This window comes from Panthera pardus, unplaced genomic scaffold (genome assembly GCF_024362965.1).
Source record: "Panthera pardus isolate Hobbes unplaced genomic scaffold, ASM2436296v1 HiC_scaffold_13, whole genome shotgun sequence".
In the NCBI taxonomy this organism is placed as follows: Eukaryota; Metazoa; Chordata; class Mammalia; order Carnivora; family Felidae; genus Panthera; species Panthera pardus.
The window spans coordinates 173,712,227-173,734,552 of NW_026526688.1; the positions used below are offsets into that span (position 1 = coordinate 173,712,227).

A 22,326-nucleotide genomic window follows, 5' to 3' on the forward strand; every position below is an offset into this window, starting at 1 on the left:
TTCTTTCACTCTGACTGTTACACCAGCATAAGAGAGACACTGAAGTATCCATTCCACAAAGACGAATAAAAATTCACAGAAAATGGAAATGACTGTGACCAACTCATCTTCTCTGCAAAGTAAAAGATTGTTACAAACAAGCAGGTGAAAGAATAGGCTTTTACCTTCTTTGCCACCTCAGCCAGCAGGAGGGTCTTCCCGGTGCATGGTCCACCGTATATGACGAGAGGGTTGATGGGCCCAGTTTTGCTCGGAAGAACATATTTATGCACTATGTTGAGAGACTCACATTTGTACTCGTAGAAGGAGGCATATGTCTTACATAATGACGAATGCTGGAGGATTTCATCGTAGAGCGTGTCAGTTTCGGTGTCAAAATTCTGTTGAACGGTTGCCTGAATTATATCGATCATGTCCTCATAAAATTGCTTACCGAGTCCTTCTATGTAATGATTTTCTATTTCTTGGGAATATCCCAGTTTCATGTCGCAATGAGTAACCGACGTGTACACTCTCAGATTAGATGACGCAACAATAGTAGGAATAAATTCATCCCTGAGTTTTATCAGCTTCTCTTGGGCTTCTGCGTCCCGCATAATCCTTGGTTCTGCTCCAGTTATATCCATGTACTTTCCCATCTCTGGGATTTTCACAAAACGTTCAATGTTCGCAATTTTCCGAATGTAGCAGACACACTTCTTTAGGAATGCTGGAGTTTGCTTTCCTAGAGCAAAGTCAAACTCGTCCTCTATCGCTGAAAGAAAACATGGCACGGGGTTTATTGTCTAGAGCAAAGGAGCGGTGGGCCTGCACCCACTTATCTCTCTAGTCGCTGGGGGAGACTGTTTAGCTTGCAGTGTGGAGCAGAGTTGTCTGTAGATTACTCTCTTGACTCCTTAATTTCCTATCTGCCTTTTCCTAAACAGCTGGGAACCTAGGGGCGCCTGGATGGCTCTGTGGGTTAAGCGTCCGACTTCAGCTCAGGCCATGGTCTCACAGTCTGTGAGTTCAAGCCCTGCATCGGGCTCTGCGCTGGCAGTGTGGAGCCTGCTTCAGCTCCTTTCTCTCCCTCTCTTTGCCCCTCCCCCTTGCACGCACACACATGTGCATGTGCTCGCTCTCTCTCTCTCTCTCTCTCTCTCTCTCAAAAATAAGTAAATAAAATGGGGTGCCTGGGTGGCTCGGTCGGTTAAGCATCTGACTTCGGCTCAGGTCACGATCTCACGGTCCGTGAGTTCAAGCCCCGCGTCAGGGTCTGTGCTGACAGCTCAGAGCCTGGAGCCTGTTTCAGATTCTGTGTCTCCCTCTCTCTCTGCCCCTCCCCTGTTCATGCTCTGTCTCTCTCTGTCTCAAAAATAAACGTTAAAAAAAAAAAAAATTAAAAAAAAAATAAGTAAATAAATAAACCTGGGGGAAAAAAAAAACAAACCAGCCAGGAAACCGGGACACTGTGGGCTTTGCTTAAAATTATTTAATTGCCTTCCCAGAGAAGTTGAACATAAGCATGAAAAAGAAAGGGTACCAAGTTTATGGTTGATTCTTTTAAGTTCCTGTTCAGCTTCTCTGACCTCAGGGGTTCTAATAGCAAAGACTAGGGACCTGCTGGAGCCAGGCAGGAATGAGGAAGAGGCCAAATGACACATCCAGTTTACTTTTTGCTTGTCAGTGTCTCCTTTCCAATGTGGCTTCACCATTGTGTTTGGGGTGCATTGTACCCCAGACAGGTATGTGTAAATACTAGTATAAGAGCATGTTCAGCATATAATCATGTTCTGATTATTGATCAATATGAATTACCCATATCACTGTAAATTCCATTATATCCATTGGAGCAGGTACAGAAAAGGGACTTAGTGTGTACATTTATTTATTTGAAAATAAACCGGGTTATGGCTTACAATATGCTTACAAGTAAATACACATTATAAATCACTGAGGCCTCATAGCAACATTTGAAACTGGAGCATTAGTAACAAAAACATCACTTGTGCATGATTTTAGGGAGGAAAAATAAAAAGAAATGAAATAATTAAACCAATGGCAAGGAACTTTGAGGCAAGTAATCTTTTAAAACTGGCTCCCTCCCCACCCTCCTCTGCTTTCCTTCATCCAGTTGGTCTTAACTGAGTGTCTACTATGTGCCAGGTATGCTGCTAACTGCTCAGGATACAGTGTTGAGAGAAAATAGACAATGATGAGAGAAAAAGCCATTATGGCGTTTACAGTCTAGTAGAGGTTGGTGGACTTGAATCATTGAATCCCACAAAGAAATGTTTTATGACTTTTTTAGTCTTGTGAAGGAGAATAATATGGTACAATAAGAGCAAACCATTAGGAGGGCTACCCTACTTAGAGAATCAGGGAAGTCCTCCTTAAGGAGGTGACTACTAGGCTATGATCTGATGGAAGAATTGGGGTTTGGGGTGGGCCATGAATATGCAGGGTGCGGGTGGCCAGAAGCTGAAAATATTCTGGGATGCCTTGGTGGCTCAGTCGATTAAGCATCTGACTTTGGCTCAGGTCATGATCTCTCACAGTTCATGAGTTTGAGCCCTGCATCAGGCTCTGCACTGACAGTGTGGAGACTGCTTGGGATTCTCCCTCTGTCCCTCTCCCACTCATGCTTTCTTTCTCTTTCAAAATAAATAGATAAACCTAAAAAAAAAAAAAAAAAAGAAACTGAAAACATTTCAATGTGCTTGCTGGCCACAACTCCAACATCAAACAAAACCCAGAACATACATGTATTCTATACAGTAACTATGAAGGAAGTCGGGAACTGTATTTTTAAGTGGTGCCTTTTTGTGGAACTCACATGATAATTTTTTCAGTAATGATAGCAATCAATCAGAAGCGATGACTCAAGTAAAAAAGATATGTTTATAGCCAGCAGTGTGGAGTGAGCTGTGCTATGGTCCTCAGTACATAATACAAAGGGTTTTGATCAAGCAAGTTGGTTAATGAGGCCTGTTAAAGGACCTTATACAATCTACATCTACTCTTCTTTTTATGGGAGTAAGAACTTACTGTAATGTAGATGAGGAAGGCTGTAAGAAACCTACAGAAGGAGCCTTTGGCTCCTCTTTTCCGGCCATCTGTGTAACATGCCGGGGGGCACCCTGGATCAACCAGGTGCTACCTTCTGTGCGTCATGAGGAGGAAGGAGATGTCAACCTATAGCACGTATACCTAACAGATGATAACCAGAGATACGCACTGTTACCTCTGAGGCCCAGAAAACAAATCAACTGTAACCTGACATTGTTATCATTCCTATGGAAAGAATGTTTCAATCTGGAGTGTTTATTATAAAGGGATTGTAAGAAGAGATAGAGACAAACCAAGTTGGTAGAACCCATCTAAGCTTGGCTCAGGGGGGAAAAAAGAGGCTGTACATAAGAATGCCTGGTTGATGGTATAGACTTACTAAATACACCTGAATAAGTGAGTCACGTGAGACAAAGAAAACTCCATAGATATATTTCTAGAAACCAAGTGTATTCTTGTGATTTGGGGGGACTTTTATTAATAATTATTGATATTTATTTGCCTATAAATATTATAAATTTCTCCAGAAAATTCTTCCCGGAACACCATATTTGTTTTCTGTCTTTGCATTTTTCTAAATATCCTAAAGTTTAACTGGCCACAGCACCTGATGAAGATAACATTAGGAGAGTTCCAGCCCTGGCAACTGTCATTCACGAGATATAAATCCCCAAAACTACTGTCCCTGAGACCACTCAGTTTTAATGTTCATAGTTGGACACTGTGTTGGGGTCTAGTTTATCTCTCTTCCTCTGCTGTTATTTTATGAAGGAGAAAGTGGGAGTGTGAAAAATTACATTCAGATATAAAGAGTTCACCTTCCCAGATGCTACCAAGTATTCATATTCCAACATTTCTGAAAATATTAATCTACTATATCCCCTTCAAAACACCGACACTTCCCTGGCCATTCTTATTTGTGTAGACATGGTCTTAAAATGAGCTTGAAATATAAAACAAATAAAATTGTTAGAAGCATGCATATCTTTAAGAGATGTCTTCCAAGCAGAGAACAGTCCACAAGGAGTGTTTGTACTACATAGTATGAATATGAAGTTATTCATCTTCCTATGGTTGGCCACATGGACAGAGTTCTTTAGAGAAAATTAGGGGACAGTTTTTGCTGGTGAAATACTTGAACTGTATGATCCTAAATAAGAGGAAGCCTTCCCCAAATTGGCATCTCTTACATCACGAATAGGAAGGCTTTTGCTCTGGGCATTTTCTTCCATTACAGCACATTTTTAGGACCAGGTTTTGTTCTTGATAAACATGAAGAACTGGAGCCTCAAAATTGGATCAAAAAGATCCCAGAGGAACAAGGATATTTGTCAATCTGTGCATTCTAAAGATAGTACTTATTCTGGCCAATTTAAATATTTTCAGAGAGACCTAAAATCAGACCTAATTTTTGATAGCTTCCAGAGAATGCATTTCTCAAAAATACTTATAATTTCCCTAAGCTTGAAATACACGTATACAGAGAGAATGGTTTCAAGTGCCTTTTAGGTTTTCATAGATTCTTTGTCACGTCATTCACAAAACCAACCTGCAAACGCATCTGCCGTTGCTTTTTCCTCAATAATTCTTCATTATCAGTTTTAAAAATAAATGTTCTATATCTGATTATTTTTACCCAGTTGTGTTTGTCCCCTGGAAACTACAGCTGACATATTCCTTCGATCTGTGGCTTCCTGCGCATCCTTTAAAAATAAAGTCTCCTGGGGCGCCTGGGTGGCTCAGTCGGTTAAGCGTCCAACTTCGGCTCAGGTCATGATCACACGGTTCGCATGTTCAAGCCCCGTGTCGGGCTCTGTGCTGACAGCTCGGAGCCTGGGGCCTGCTTCGGATTCTGTGCCTCCCTCTTTCTCTGCCCCTCCCCTGTTCATGCTCTGTCTCTGTCCCTTAATAATAAATAAATGTTAAAAAAAAATTTTTTTTTTAAAAATAAAGCCTCCTTTCTGTGGCTGAGAAAGGCTGACAAGTGGGTCTCTGCTCATTTTTATTTTAAGGTTTTCATTTTAGATTTTTATTTTATTTTAAAGTTAAATGAGATCCTGCCACCACCTTCTTTATTTCTCAACCTCTAATGGCTTACCCGCTTACCCAGAAGAAAGCATAAGGTTCTTATTATGCTTCACCTCTGCCTCCCCAGGCCCGGCTACCTTTACCTTCTTCCTGCTCCCGGAACTTACTAAGCACATTCCTCTCTCTGGGATCTTGAATCTGGTAATCCCTCTGCCCGGAATTCTCTTAGAGTACAGCTGGCTCTGAATCCCATCATTCAGCTCAAAGTCCTTTCCTTACTGCCCACTCTGTCGACATCTGAACCCCCACATCGTTCAACAAAACTAAAAGGCGACTTCCTTAACCAGACCCAGTTACTGTGTCTTGTTTATTCATCCTATGTATCCTTTCCAAAATGATCCTGTTCATTTACTTGATAACTTGCCTGTCATTTATTTTCCCACACTAAAAAAAATAAGTTCCAGGAGAGACGGATCTGCCTTCTTATTCATTGTTGTATCCTCAGTGCCTGGCACATAGCAGGCTCTCAATGTTTGCTGAGTGAGTGAGTGAGTGCATGAATCAATGAACAGAATGAATGAATGAACTGAGAACACTGGCAGAGTTTGCTCTATTCTGTGCAGCCTCCTCTGACTTCTTTTAAAATCACATTTTCTGGAGAAGTCATCAAATTAAGTAAAGGCCCATCTGTGGCTTAAAAGAAAAAAACACTTGCCTCTCCAGAAAAAGGAAACATTTAGAAAAGTTAGATTTCATCAGGCAGTAAATGAAATGAAATTCGTAGACCCATAAAAGGGAAGCCATGAACACATCTCTTACTGATCTCTTCTTTAGTTTACCAAAGATGTGTGACAGTTACCTGAGACCAGGTACCTCTTAGCTTGGCTATATTTCATTTTCCCCTTTTCATGTAACAGTTTTACAGCAGCCTTGAATATCTTCTTGATCTCATCTGATATCTCTTGCCAGGTCTTCTCATTGTTGGCTTTGGCAGAAGGCTGCATCTATGGAATTGTAAAAGGGAGATATTAGTCTTAAAATCATCAAAAGATAAGTCACTATTTAAGTGCAAGAAAAGCACTATTATTTGAAGGCCCACTATGTGCCGATATTATGATAGGTGCCTAACGGGCCATATCTCATTGAGTCCCCCTATAACCCTGAAAGTTAGAAATGATGTCCGTGTTATGTGTGAATTTACCCGAATTACACAGAATTTGTTTGTTGCGCTTTCTTATTATAACAGGTATTTCCTTTTTTCTTTTTTATATATTTATTTTAATTACATTGAGTTAACACAGTGTTATATTAGTTTTACACGTATGGTAGAGTGATTCAACACTTCCATACATCACCTGGTGCTCATCACAAGTGCACTCCTTCATCCCCATCATCTATTTAACCCATCCCCCCACCCACCTCCCTTCTGGTAATCATCAGTTCTCTATAGTTAAGAGTCTGTTTCTTGGCTTCTCTCTCTCTCTCTCTCTTTCACTCTTCCTCTCTCTCCCACCCTCCCTCCCTCCCTGTCTTTCCCCCTCCTTCCCACCCTCTCTTTTTCCCTTTGCTCATTTTTCTTCCTAAATTCCACATGAGTAAAATATTATGGTATTTTGTATTTCTCTGACTTCACTTAGCATTATACTCTCTACCTCTAGCCATGTTGTTGCTAGAGGCAAGATTTCATTTTTATGGCTGAGTAATATTCCATTGTGTATATTGCATTTTTATGGCTGAGTAGTATTCCACTGTCCAACTTCTTTATCCATTCATCAATCAATAGACACTTGGGCTACTTCCATAGTTTGGCTATTATAAATAATGCTTCAGTAAACATAGGGATGCATGTATCCCTCCAAATTCATGTTTTTGTATTCTTTGGGTAAATACCCAGTAATGCGATTGCTGGATAGTAGAGTGGTTCTATTTTTAACTTTATGAGGAACCTCCATACTGTATTCCACAGTGGCTGCACCAGTTTGCATTCCCACCAACAGCATAAGAAGTTTCCCTTCTCTTTTAACCGACAACACCTGCTGTTTCTTGTGTTGGTGATTTTAACCATTAACACTAACGGGTGTGAATATCTCATATTGGTTTTGATTTGCATTTCCCTGATGATCCATGATGTTGAGCATCTTTTCATGTGTCTATTGGCCATCTGGATGTCTTCTTCAGAAAAATGTCTGTGCAGGTCTTCTGCCCATTACTTAACTAGATTACTTGTTTTCTGGGGGTTGAGTTTTATAAGTTCTTTATATACTTTGGATACCAGCCCTTTATTGGATAAGTCATTTGCAAATATCTTCTCCCATTCAGTAGGTCACCTATTAGTTTTGTTGATTGTTTCCTTCCCTGTGTAGAAGCTTTTTGTTTTGATAGAGTCCCAATAGTTTGTTTTTCCTTTTGTTTACCTCACCTCAGGGGACCTATCTAGAAAATTTGGTATAGCCAGTGTCAGAGAAATTACTCTCTGTGCTATGTTCTAGGATTTTTATGGTTTCAGTTCTCAAGTTAGGTCTTTAATCCATTTTGAATTTATTTTTGTGTATGGTGCAAAAAAAAAGTGGTCCAGTTTCTTTCTTTTGCATGTTGCTGTCCAGTTTTCCCAACATAATTTGTTGAAGAGACTGTCCTTTTCCCACTGGATATTCTTTCCTGCTTTGTTGAAAATTAACCATATAGTTGTAGGTTTATATCTGGGGTTTCTGTTCTGTTCAATTGATCCATGGGTGTGTTTTTGTGCCAGTACCATACTGTTTTGATCACTACAGCTTTGTAATTATAACCTGAAGTCCAGAATTGTGATGCCTCTAGCTTTGCTTTTCTTTTTCAAGGTTTATTTGGTTATTGGGGGTCTTTTGTGGTTCCATACAGATTTTAGAATTGTTTGTCCTAGTTTTGTGAAAAATGCTGTTGGCATTTTGATAGGGATTGCATTAAATGTGTAGATTGCTTTGGGTAGTGTAGACATTTTAACAATATTTGTTCTTCTAATCCATGAGTATGGAATGTGTTTCCTTTTCTTTGTGTCATATTCAGTTTCTTTCATTGGTTATTTATAGTTTTCAGAGTACAGGTCTTTCACCTCTTTGGTTAGGTTTATTTTTAGGTATCTTACTATTTTTGATGCAGTTGTAAATGGGATTGTTTTCTTAATTTCTCTTTCTGCTGTCTCATAATTGGTATATAGAAATGCAACCGATTTTCCTACATTGATTTTGTATCCTGTAACTTTACTGAATTTGTGTATCAGTTCTAGCAGGGTTTTGGTGGAGTCTTTCAAGTTTTCCAAATATAGTATCATGTCATCTGCAAATAGTGAAAGTCTTACTTCTTCCTTACTGATTTGGATGCCTTTTATTTCTTTTTGTTCTCTGATTCGTATGGCTAGGACTTCCAGTACTATGTTGAATAAAAGTAGTGGGAGTGGATATCCTTGTCTTGTTCCTGATCTTAGGGGAAAGGATCTCAGTTTGTCCCTCACTGAGGATATTAGCTGTGGGTTTTTCATATATAGACTTTATTATGTTGAGGTATTTTCCCTCTAAGCCTACTTTGTTATCATGAATGGATGTTGCACTTTGTCAAATGCTTTTTCTGTGTTTATTGAAATGATCATATAGTTCTTATCCTTTCTCTTGTTAATGTGATATATCACACTGATTGATTTATGAATATTGAACCACCCTTGCAACCCAGGAATAAATCCCACTTGAATGTGGTGAATGATTTTTTAAATGTATTATTGAATTCAGTTTGCTAATATTTTATTGAGGATTTTTGCATCTTTGTTCATCAGGGATATTGGCTTACAGTTTTAAATGGTGTCTTTATCTGCTTTTGGTATCAGGATAATGCTGGCCTGATAGGATGAATTTGGAAGTTTTCCTTCCATTTCTATTTTTTGGGATAGTTTGAGAAGAATAGGTATTAACCTCTTCTTTATATGGTTGGTAGAAATCCCTTGTGAAGACTTCTGGCCCTGGACTTTTGTTTGTTGGGAGATTTTTGATTATTGATTTAATTTATTTTCTGGTTATCAGTCTCTTCAAATTTTCTAGTTCTTGTTTCAGTTTTCGTAGTTTATATGCTTCTAGGAATTTATCCATTTCTTTTAGGTTGTTCGATTTGTTGGCATATATTTTTTCATAATATTCTCTTATAATTGTATTTCTGTAGTGTCAATTATTTCTCTCTCATTTGTGATTTTATTTATTTGAGTCCTTTCTCTTTTTCCTTGATAAGTTTGGATACAGGTTTATCAATTTTATTGATTTTTTTCAAAGAATTAGCTTCATGTGTGTGTGTGTGTGTGTGTGTGTGTGTGTGTGTGTGTGTGTATTTATTTGTTTTGGTTTTTATATCATTTATTTCTGCTCTAATCTTCATTATTTCCTTCCTTATGCTGGTTTTAGGTTTCATTTGTTGTTCTTTTTCTAGCTCCTTCAGGTGTAAGGTTAGGTTGTTTATTTGAGATTTTTTTTTTGCTTCTTGAGTATGCCTGTATTGCTATAAACTTCTCTCTTAGAACTGCCTTTACTGCATACCAAAGGTTTTGGACCATTATGTTTTCATTTTCATTTGTCTCCATATATTTTTTTATTTCCTCTTTGATTTCTTGACTGAACCATTCATTATTTACTAGCATGTTATTTAACCTCCATGTGTTTGTGGTCTTTCCAAATTTTTTCTTGTGGTTGACTTCTAGTTTTATAGCATTGTGGTCAGAAAAGTTGCATGGTATGACTTTGATCTTCTTGTATTTTTTGAGGTTTGTTTTGTGGGCTAATATATGATCTATTCTGGAGAATGTTCCATGTGCACTTGAAAACGTGTATTCTGCTGTTTTAGAATGGGATGTTCTTAATATATCTGTTAAATCCATTCAAAGCCATTGTTTCCTTTTTTATTTTCTGTTTAGATGATCTATTGATGTAAATGGGTTATTAAAGTCCCCTATTATTATTGTATTATTTATTAGTTCCTTTATGTTTGTTATTAACTGTTTTGTGTATTTGGGTGCTTCTATGTTGGGTGCATAAGTATTTACAATTGTTATATCTTCTCGTTGGATTGTCCTCTTTATTACTACATGGTGACCTTTGACTCTTGTTACAGTCTTTTTTTTTTAAAGTCTGTTTTGTCCAATGTAAGTATTGCTAGTCTGGCTTTCTTTTGACATTTGTTTGCATGATAAGCATTTCTCCATTCTCTCACTTTGAATCTGCAGGTGATTTAGGTCTAAAGTGAATCTCTTGTAGGCAGCATACAGATATGTCTTGTCTTTTTATCCATTCTGTCACTCTATGTCTTTTGATTGGAGCATTTAGTCCATTTACATTCAAAGCAATTACTGATAGTATATATTTATTGCAATTTTATTACTTGTTTTATGGTTGTTTCTGAAGATTTTCTATGATCCTTTCTTGTCTTCTATTATGTTTGCCAATTTGTATTCCTTTCTGTTTATTCCTTGCGTATTTATTAGTAATTTTTGATTTGTGGTTACCATTAGGTTTGTATATAACCTCTTCTGCATATAGCAGTCTATATTAAGTTGATCATCATTTAAGTCTGAACACATTCTTTTCTCCTCTCTTCCCCATGTTTTAGGTATATGTTGTATTTTATACCCATTTTTTTGTGAATTCCTTGATTGATTTTTTTTACAGAAATATTCACTTTTACTGCTCTGTCACTTTTAGTCTTTCCTTCCCACTTAAAGAGACCCCTTTACTATTTCTTACAGACCTGGGTTAGTGGTTATGAAGTCCTTAATTTTTATTTGTCTGGGAAACTGTCTCTTCTCTCATTCTGAATGATAACCTTTCTGGATAGAGTATTCTTGGCTGCAGGTTTTTCCCATTCAGCACTTTGAATATATCATGCCACTCCCTTCTGGCTTGCAAAGTTCCTATTGAAAAACCTCCTGCTAGACTTATGGGTTTTCCCTTGTAAGTAACTGACTTCTTTGGTCTTGCTGCTAAAAAAAAAAAAAATTTTATCACTAGATTTTATCAATTTAATTACAATATATCTTGGCGTGGGTCTGCTTTTGTTGATTTTGATGGGAGTTCTCTGTGCCTACTGGATCTGGATGTATTTTCTTCTCCAGAATAGGGGAGTTTTCAGCTATTATTTCTGCAAATAAAGTTTTTATCCCCTTTCTCTCTTCTTCTTCTGGGACTAGTTCCCTAAGTCTCTTCTTGTTTTGCATAATTCTTTTTTTCTTTCTTTTGTTCAGCTTGATTACTTTCCATTGCTCTGTCATCTAGGTCACTAATTCATTCCTCTGTTTCTTCCAGCCTGCTGTTCATTCCATCAAGTGTGTTTCTTATTTTGTTTATTGAGCCCTTTATCTCCGCTGTTATTCTTTATCTCTGTGTTATGGGTTTCACTTATGTCCTCCACTCTTCTCTTAAGTCCAGTGAGTATCCTTATGATCATCGCTTTAAATTCTCTATTAGTCGGATTACTTATGTCTATTTCACTTAGATCTCTGGCTGTGGCCTTGTTCTCTTCTTTCACTTGGGATAAATTTCTCTGTCTCCTCATTTTGTCTGTCTCTTTGTGTCTGTTTCTCTGTATTAAGCAAGTCACCTGTGTCTTCTATTCTTGAAAGTAGTGACCGCAAGAAGAGGTCCTGGAGTGCCCTGCAGTGCAGTGTCTCCTGTTTACCAGAACCTGGACCTTGAGAAGAGTATCCTGTGTGTGTTGCTTATGCCCTGTTGTGGTGTCTGAGTCACTTTTTCTTTTAGTGCAGTCATCTGTACTGACTCTCTGCCTGTTGTGGGCTGTTCTTTCGCTCTGTGGTGTTAGTGGAAACCAGATAGGCCATCTCTGAGGGGGTGTGCCCGCCAGGGAACTTGGGATGGGGCGTCAGTGTTAGCAAAATTTGTGCTGGGCCCCTGGGCTTACGTCAGATCCTTGAAGTGCTAAGGCAGTCGGGGACTGTGCCACACGGTGGCCGGGGATGGGAGGCTGGGTGGGCTGTGTGGTGACGGCGAGGCACGTCTGGGTCTGGTGCTAGAGGGCGGCTGAGGGCACATGGCTGGGCATGGCATAATGGCAGCTGTGGGCCAGGCAGCGGCAGGGTGTGCAGAACTTGGTTTTAACAAAATTTTCCCTGAGCTCAAGGTGAGGCTAGTGGGCCAGTCCTCAGAACTCATGGGTATGGTGCACTGCTAGCAGGTTAGGCAGCAAGTGTCTCTTGGGTTTTGATACAAATTTCATAAAAAAATGATCCCTTCAATATCCTCTAAAGAGAACCGACAGTTAAAAGAGAGGTGCTCATATGTTTCCATTCGTCTTTAGTTGTTTCTTCTTCGTTTGTTTTTATGATTCTCTAGGCAATCGAATGGGAGGACTGCCTACCAAACAAGTAACATTTATAGAGTCTTGGTGATAATCTTATTCACACCTTCATTAATTTAACAAAAATTTATGCAGAAATACCTGCATGGGTGGGGTTTAGAGAATAACTTAAGTTCCCCTGGAGGATCTTAAAATCAAATGATAAAGGAGCATCTAAAGCCAATTAAATAGTAACATATGAGCAAGTGCTCCCAAACCACTATGTAAACCTGGTTTCCTGAGGTATTATGTCTTTTGATATCTACATTTACCAGCAACTACATTTCCTCCTGGCATATATATTTAACTGAGGAATGGCTTGGATATGTCCTAATACTCCCATCCATAGAAGCAAGAATCTTGCAGATAATTACTTTGAATAATGCATGGAAGGGGACGAAGAAAAATGAAGGATCCTGACATGATTTCATATTGCATGGAGAAAATGCTTTATGTTAAATACCAGGATGACAAATACATACGGTTCTTGAATGAAGAATTGTCGCTAAGCCAGGGCTGTTGTCCTCTCAGAGATGCCTGAGCACCAAATATATCAAGGATGTTCTCTTCGGAAGAGGGATGGATATCTATGCCTTCTTTAAATTGAAAACAATGTGTTTTTTTAATTAAGTAGGCCCCACACCTAATGCGGGGCTTGAACTCATGACCCTGAGATCAAGAGTTGCATGCTTTACTGACTGAGCCAGGTGGGCACCACCATGCCTTCTTTTCAATCTGTCTAGGAATCCTTAATAAGGAATAGGCCCATCCATTTTCTCTTCCTCCTTTATTCTGTTTCAGGGGACACATAGTAGATACATTTAGGAGCCAAACTGGAGAGGAGACAATGATAACTGTTTGCATCATGAATCAACCTCACTTGAAGATTCCACACGATATACAAGAATATAAGTTATGTATGAAATGTTTAAGGACAGTTACTGAATTAATCAATGAGAGACTGTAATAGCTAGGCAGACTTTAAAAAGACACCCCCCCAAAGAAACTTCCACAAATCGAAAATACAACTGTTAAACTTGAAAATTTTATGCATGAACAGAGTGGACACAGCTGAAGAAAAAAATTACTGAGTTGGAAAAGACCTAAAATAATCTGGAAAGCAGCATGGACAGCTAAGGGAATTGATAATGTAAAAGAGAATCAAGAGACGTGGAACCTAGACTGAAGTGGTCCAGTGTAAATCCAATTATAGAGTAAAACCGAAAGAACAGAGGAAATAGAGGAAAAACATTATTTGATAAGATGATAGCTGAGAAGTTTCCAGAACAGATAAAATACATAAATTCACACATAGAGGATGTATGACATATATCATTCAGAATAACATAGGTACATTATGGCAAAATGGGAAAAATAAAAATATTTTCAGATGAACAGAGTTTATCACTAAGAGACCTCCATTAATGGAACTTCTGAAGGTATACTTGAGAAAGAACCCCCAGGAGGAAAGTCTGAGAGGCCAAAAAAGAAAGGTAAGTAAAAACTGGAAACTTTCAGGGTGCCTGAGTGGCTCAGTCCATTAAGCATCCAACTGTTGCTTTCGGCTCGGTTATGATCTCACAGTTTGTGGGTTCGATCCCTGTGTCAGGCTCTGCACTGACAGTATGGAGCCTGCTTGGGATTCTCTCTTTCTCTCTCTCTCTCTCAAATAAAATAAACTTAAAAAAATTGGAAAGTTTCTTAGCTTTGGATTGTGTTGTTCAAAAGAAATGTAGGGTCAAGGGCAGAATAATTTTCTGTCTACTGTGCCTTTTCTGTGGAGGGAAGCATCTCTGGATGATGAACAGTGGAGAGTAATGGACACATATATACTTTGGAGAGAAAGATAACTCACTGCATTTTTATTGCTTTGCAGCATTTCTGACTTAGGTCTGAGGTAATAAGCCGCTGGCACCGAGTTCTCATCGCGACAGTACCACTCTTCCAGGAGCTTCGTCTCCAGCTTCGCCTCTATGGCAGCATCCAAGATCATTTCAAACTCCGAGGCTTCGACTTCTCCAGGGATTCGGATGTTCCCATATTTTTCTCCTAATAGTCCCTGTGTATCCACAAAAAAGTTCAGGTTAGTGTATCACCAAGAAAATTCATTCTGTCGTATTCACATCCTGTAGCTACTTGATAAATAATAAATAGACACCAGGTACATTGTTCCATCAGTTGTTTTCTTTTAATCACGGCATATACTTTTTTCCCCATGGATTATTTAATAAGTAAAATCAGATCGTTTATATTGTAATCATAATAAATTCATATACTGAGAATTGAGATTGCATATCATATTAGGCAAATTCAACATACAGAATTTTGTCGCAAATTTATTTTCCCAAAATTTACATGATACAGCAAAAGTTGTTCTATTCTGACGTTTTTTGTTTGTTCATGACAAAGAAAAATGACATGCTGCACTCTATGAAATATCAAACATGTAAACTCCCAAACAAAAAAATTGCCTTGTGAAGAGTAAACAGTATATGATTCCAAGCCCCAGATTAACACAGCTACAAATGCAAGTAGGAAATCATTGAATGCAATGCTACTGTGGACCCCAGTATAACTAAAAACAATTCAAAATGTAAACAGGACACAATTTTCTCCTTATGAAATTCCCAAAGAAAAACATGCTCAGTGTTATGTGAAGGTGTGAGGGACGCCTGGGTGGCTCAGTTGGTTAAGTGTCCAACTTTGGCTCAGGTCATGATCTCACAGTTCGGTTCATGAGTTTGAGGCTTGCTTTGAGTTCTGTGCTGATAGCTCAGAGCTTGGAGCCTGCTTCAGGTTCTATGTCTCTCTCTCTGCCCTTCCCTGCTTTCACTCTGTCTCCCTCTCTCAAAAATAAATAATAAACATTAAAAAAAAAAAGGTGTGAGAAGATACCCACATAGCCTTGACAGGGGTATAAATTGATACAATTATTTCACTGAAATATTTGATTCAGGCAGACTGTATTAAAAGCCTTAAAAATCTATATAACTTTCATCTTGGCAATTTTTCTTCTGCAAAATTATCTTTAGAAGATAATTAAGGTTGTACATATAAAGACTTACCAGAATATTTATGCTGATACTGTTTTAACAGGAAAGAACTGGCATAACAACCTAAGTGTCCTGCCCATGGGAACATTTAAATAAACTCTGGGACCTCTGTTCAAAGGATGCAGCAAGTCATATTCTAGAACTGTATTGATGTAAAAAGATTATTTTTTCTTTTTCAAGTTTTTGTTTAAATTCCAGTTAGTTAACATACAGGGTAATGTTAGTTTCATGTGTAGAATTTAGTGATTCATCACTTACATAACACCCAGTGCTTATCACAAGAGCCCTCCTTAATGCCCATCACCCATTTAATGCATCCCCCCGTCCCCTCTCCCCTCCAATAACCCCCGGTTTGTTCTCTACAGTTAAGAGTCTGTTTTCTGATTTGCCTCTCTTTTTTCTTTTTTCCCCTATGTTCATCTGTTTTGTTTCTTCAGTTCCACTTTTGAGTGAAATCATATGGTATTTGTCTTTCTCTGACTGGCTTATTTCACTTAGCATAATACTTTCTAGCTCCATTCACATCATTGCAAATGGCAAGATTTCATTCTTTTTTATGACTGAGCAATATTCCATTGTATATATGTACCACGTATTCTTTATCCATTCATCAGTCGATGGACACTTGGGCTCTTCCATAATTTGGCTATTTTTGATGGTGCTGCTATAAACGTTGGGGTGCATGTATCCCTTCGAATCAGTACTTTTGTATCCTGTGGGTAAATACCTAGTAGTGCAATTGCTGAATTGTAGAAGATGTTTATAATATATTATTAAGTGAAAAGGGAAGTTACAAAACAGTATGTATGATTCTAATGTTTTATATATATATATATATTACATATATATACAAGAGAAGATTGTGTATATATGTATGTACAAACATACATATACATGTAAGAAAGGTTTTATAAGAATGCACAGAAGTATTATCAATTATTATCTTTGGGTGGCTTTAAATTTACTTAGATTGTTTTATGAACTTCTTGGGTTTTTTTTAAAGTTTATTTATATTTTGTAGTGATCTCTACATCCAACATGGGGCTCGAACTCACAACCTTGAGATCAAGAGTTGCATGCTCCACCAACTGAGCCATCCAGGCACCCCTGAACTTACTGCTTTTTTATTAAGAATTTGTGTACACATTATCACTTTGTAATGAGAAAAACAACAAGGATTAAAAATTCTTGAGGCGCCTGGGTGGCTCAGTCGGTTGAACGTCCGACTCCGGCTCAGGTCATAATCTAGCAGTTTGTGAGTTCGAGTCCTGTGTCGTGCTCTATGCCGACAGCTCAGAGCCTGGAGCCTGCTTCAAATTCTGTCACTCTCTCTCTCTCTGTCTTTCTCTCTCTCTCTCTCTCTGCCTCTCCCCTTCTCATGCTCTCTCTCTCTGTCTCTCAAAAATGAATAATAAACATTAAAAAAATTTTAAAAAGTTCTTAAACCTAGTGATGCGGTCTACCCTGCTTTGTGGAACCATACTTCCAAGCTCCTCTAAATGTCTGCTTAAGCTTGCGGTTCTTGCAGTGTGGTCCTCAGACAAGTAGCCTTGGCAACACCTGGGGACTGACTAGGCCTGCAAATTCTCACGTCCCATCCCAGACCTGCTCGTCAGAAACTCTGGGGGTAGGGCCGAGCTGTCTGTGTTTTCGCAGGCCCTCCAGGTGCATGAACCACTGGCTTAAGCTAGTAAAAATGTTAGCTTCTCTAGCATCTGGTGTTCCAATTACTTTTCAGTCTTATCTAGTAGCAACAAGGAAGGGACATAATGAAACTCCACGACAAATCTATGCTATCCAAGACAAGTTTGTCTGCTTTATAGAATCCATGGAAAGATTTCTCCTTAATCCGTGGGCACCTTCATCCTTTCCTCCTGTTGACTAGTACCTTAACCCTAAACTTCAAGCCTCATTTACCCATTGGAATGTGAATTGTGGTTTGGCTTCTGACCTTGGTCCACTTCTGAACTACCTCTACTGCTTATCACTGCAGTATCCAGAGTGTCATCTCATACAGGCAGGTGAGAGAATTCAAGTCCTGGTACATCAAAGTCCCAACTAAATTCCTAACCTAAACTCTGTTACAAGATGGTAAGCCCCATAAGGACTGAGGCCCGAGGTGTTGCTTCCTAGCACATAGAAAACATATGTATTTTTAAAACCCTATTTATTGAATAAATGAATGAACCAAGGTAGAGAAAGAAATCTTTAGACTTTGCTCTCTTCTCAGCTGAAGCTTCTTCTTGTGTTCAGAGGTAATATTTCAGCTCTCAACAGGGGGACTGATAATTTGGGAAGGTACCAGTCTTGTCTGCAACCTTTGTTTCAGCCTGTGATCTTTTAATAATTCCTGTCTACCCACATTCCTGGTTGGGCCATGCCCTGTCTCCTTGGGACATAATCTGTCTCATCTAATTGGCTTACTCAAGCTGATTGTGGCTAACTGAACTCACCTTTTCAAGCTCAGGTTTTCTCAGTACTAGCCTCAAAGACCAGAGAGGAGGAAGATACAACCCGCTCGTCCTCTTTGGCTGCATAAAGGTCCTCTGGAAGGGCCTTGAATGGAGGGACACCACCACTTTATTATTTTAGCATGGTAAACAAGGGTCTTTGGAGGGTTCTGTTGACATAAGGGTGTTCTAACTTTGACTCACTGTATCAGCTTGAAGGCCACGTGGGAACACTTTCATTATAATCTGCATTTGTTTTGGGCTATTCTTGACAACAGGCTGTAGGCAACAAAAATAATGTTATTTTGAGTTGCTTCTCACTTTCTATTTTGTGAAGGAATAATTGACATACAATGTTGCAGGAGTTTCGGCTGTACAGCATAGTGATTCAATATTTGTACACATTACAAATGGTCACCACAATAAGTCTGGTTACCATCTGCCACCATACAAAGTTGTTAGAATATTATTGACTGTGTTCCCTGTGTTGTACATTATATCCCCGTATCTTATTTATTTTATACCTGGTAGCTTATACGTCTCAATCCCCTTCACCCATTTCATCTACCCCCTCATCTCCCTCCCCTCTGGCCACCATCATTTTATTCTCACTTTCAGGATTCCTCTTCTAAAATCTCTTATGTTAAACTTGGATAAATGAGCACGTATGACTTCTCATTCTGCCACAGATACAGAAGGAGATGACATTTTTAAGGCTAACCAGCCTGAGGATTATCCTATTCCTGTTGGCTAGTCTGGATAAGGGTAGTCACCATTTTTAGTCAGGGCTCTCTATCATGAGGAGTGAGGTTTTAGTGCTGGGATGAGCTACCTAGAAAACCCATATGGGCAAAATAGGGAATACGCAGACTTCTAAGTAGTAGCCACTGGAGGAATCCAAAAAGGCATTCAGTGGAGTCTGGCCATGGGTGGAGGATATGGAGGACAGCCAGAAAATTAAATATGGGGTTAATTGACCCTTCTCCAGCTAGCGGTCAATGAAGTCCAATACCATGGACCCAGCTATCAAGGTCCAGGGCAGGACTGGCTGGATCTGGGATATGGAGTCAGGAAGAGGACAAAATAATGGCTTAGCAAAGCAAGATGGTATCCTAGCACAGGACCATCATCACTGCACTAGCAGTGAACTAACTCCTGGCTCTTTATCTTTCTGCCCTAACTAAGGCTGGTTCCAGAGCCTAGGGCCGGGTCAAATCTATGGATCGGTTTCTAAAATGTGTGCCATGGATTACCCACACCTGGATCACTCAGGGTGCTTGTTAAAATGTACGTTTCAAGATCACTTCTCAGACCTGAAGAACACTGTGGTTGGCAGCCCAGGAATATGCATTCTCAAATGAGATCGCAAATGAATCTAGAATTTGAGAACCACTTCTACGGGCAATGCATATGAGTAATGGTTAGCAAGCACTGAAGGGGCAGGATGGGGAACACGGCAGGTCAACATAAAAATCGAAGGCTATTCAAAAATAATTATTTGAGTGGAACAGCTGGCACCAAATACTACAATTATTGGATCGATATAGTAAGGCAAAATGTTTTTTAGAGGAGAGATACTAAAGAAGAAAAAATATCCTCATCCAATTCAAATAGCAAATGTATATCGAGCACCTACTATTTATAAAGTGGTAATACAGAACTTCAGAAAAGTAATGATGTGCTACAGGCTTAGAGTTTCTTATTGGATTGTTCTCCCCAAGTCTTTTCCTTCTATTGATTCTTCCTTTAGGTGGAATGCTCATAAATCATGAAGCAGTTACTTTTCAGGAGTCCGGGACAGGATTCTGTCTTAGTCTTATCTTGCTATTTCAGAAATAGCAAAAAGAGAAATAGCAAAAGAGAATTTTGCCACCACATTTTTCAGGAAGACTTTATGGGGTTCTATGTGGCTATAGTTTCAAGGTAACTCACAAAGCATGCCTATATCTACCAGGGATGGACACAATCAATTAGAGTCGGTTAACCTGGTTGCAAAGTCCAGTACATATGGTTGATGGCTCAGAGTGGGGGTAGAGATACAGGACCATACTTAGGAGGCTAGCAGTCAGATTTGAGGTGGCAAGATGGAGTCCATCTTGGTTTTCTAATTCGATGATTCCTTAGTTCTGTAGTCACAGGCAGTATCCATGAATGACTTCAGAAACTATGAGCAAGAGTCCACCGGCAATAGAATATTCACTAACTCGTCCATATCCTTCTGGCCCCAGTGCTCAAAAGCTCATTTTTTGCTTAGTTAAATCAAATTTGCCCATGTGTGGGAGAAATTTGGTGGCAAGTTGAGGGACTACATTTTTTGCATTGAGGTCCATTTTTTTTAACTATACTATATAGATCAATCTACCTGTGTGACCCTGTATGGAAGAAACGCATCATGTCTGAAATAATTTTTAACTTTTTATTGAATTGCTTAACACACTGTCAATATACATATGAACATAAATCTATGGAATTTCTCCTGTCTGCAGAATCACCATAATCACCTCTCCCACCCCCTAATCAAATGTGAATACATTTAAATTGCCCATTCTTCAACACTGAAGATAGGTAGGTGGAAACAATCCAGTTGAGTTGTCAAATAGAATCTGGGAGTTAAGTTCATTTGTCTGAACAGCCTAAGATAATCTTCTACTATTTTCAAGGTAGTTTCTGCATGTAAAATCCTAGCATAAGAAATGCTTCAAGACAGATGCTTTAGAACTAGATAGAGGTGATGGCTGCACAACACTGTAAATGTACTAAATCGTTCCACTGAATCGTTCACATTAAAGTGGTTAATTTTATGTTCTGTGAATTTCACCTCCTGTGAAAAAAGGAATGTTTTCTGAATTTTTCAGTTCTTTGCAACCAGGAACTTGAATGTAAAAGGACTCTACTTTTTGTAGCTCCCTTTCTTTATACGCTGATATAGATACATCTAATCCCATTGCTTTTAAAGGCTTAGAACATTTTCTTTCCTTTTCGTTGATGTTTCTTTTCTACTGGGCAAACACTGATCCCCACCCCCACCTCTCTCTGCTCTTCAGGTGCACTTGGTTCTTCCTGGGCTTGCAACTGAGAATCCTTGGGCTCTGAGTCTGATGGTATGCAGCTTATGTTGTAATGGAAAGAACAGAGGGATTGAAATATTGGTAAAGGTGTCAGTAAGCTCAGTGTGTCTTTTACTCTGTTGTGGGGTGCCAGGAAAGGCATGTGAAGGCAGTCTTTTTGGGGTTATGGGTGAGATGCCTTGTAGGCAGGTGGACGACTGCTCTGGGCTGCTGTTTATGAGCCAAAACTCATGGGGGCAACTGGAAGGGAAAGGAGAGATCTTCCCCACACTGGCGCTATTACAGGCTGAAGCAATACTCATAAATGCCCTGTGACTAACCCAGTCACTAATGTAAGGCAGGTGCGACTCTTCCTTCCTTCTGTAAGATTCCCTTTTATTTCTTAAAATAAAACCCACATTCATATACACAACTTCCCCTCAGGATTCTGTGAGGTAGGTAGAATCGCAGAAGAAAACCCCATCTCACAGACCTCCACTGGCTTGCCCACGACCACCTCTCTAAGAAGATGTTCACGTACCGGCAGTCGAACATGGGGCTTTTCAGTCTTTCTACTTCATCAGGTTACTGTGCTATGCTCCCTCCTAACAGTGCCTTCCAGTGGCTGATTTGCCCGTGATGGCTCTTCCAGCCAGTGCCCTTGGCAGGGCCACCATCCACGGGCACGCAGTCTGTGTGCAGCACACCCCCAGGGGGCACTGTTCACAAGGACGGCAGCATGTTCAGTGTTATGGCCCTGGCTGTTGGCATTCTTTTTATCGGATGTATTGTTGGGTGGAGGGACAAGCACGGTCGCGATGTATTCCCAGGAGCTCATAGCCAACCTTCAGAGAGCTCTGCTGTTGAGTGGGGCCCCAAAACCAAAGGGTCAGTACCTGCTTTCCATACTTAATAGTATTTTCTCAATGTTTCTTTGAAGTCAACAGGCAACTTTACAACTGACTTTTACATTTTTTAATATAAATGTAATACAAAGTACTTTATTTAGAAGTGAATTGCAACTCAAATTACTCAAACATGACATTTCATATGTCATAAGAGGCAAGAGTAAATGCAGAGAAGAGAATGTGACGGTTAATTTTATGTGTCAACTTGACTGGACCGTGAGGTGCCCAGGTGTTTGACCAAATGTTATTTCTGGGTGTGTCCTTAAGGGTATTTCTGGATGAGATTAGCATTCGAATCAGCAGACTGAATAAAACAAAAAGGTGGAGGAGGAGAGAATTTACTCTCCCTGCCTATCTGAGCGGGGACATTGGTCTTCCACCCTCTGCCTGGGACTTCCATCAGCGGTAGTGCTGGGTCTCCAGCTTGCCGACGGCG

The 22,326-nt window shown here is 39.4% G+C and overlaps 1 protein-coding gene across 2 annotated transcripts in view; it reads right to left on the reverse strand.

Moving 5' to 3' along the window:
• The window catches only part of NWD2 (NACHT and WD repeat domain containing 2), a 185,077-nt gene that overhangs the window by 10,737 nt on the left and 152,014 nt on the right, over positions 1-22,326 (reverse strand). For both annotated transcript variants that reach the window (XM_019414471.2, XM_019414478.2), the window contains 3 exons: positions 14,288-14,491; positions 5,936-6,080; positions 165-754 (listed from right to left, as the gene is read on the reverse strand). In XM_019414471.2, coding sequence (XP_019270016.1) covers positions 165-754; positions 5,936-6,080; positions 14,288-14,491 — 939 coding nt within the window. The remainder of the gene's footprint in view (positions 1-164; positions 755-5,935; positions 6,081-14,287; positions 14,492-22,326) is intronic.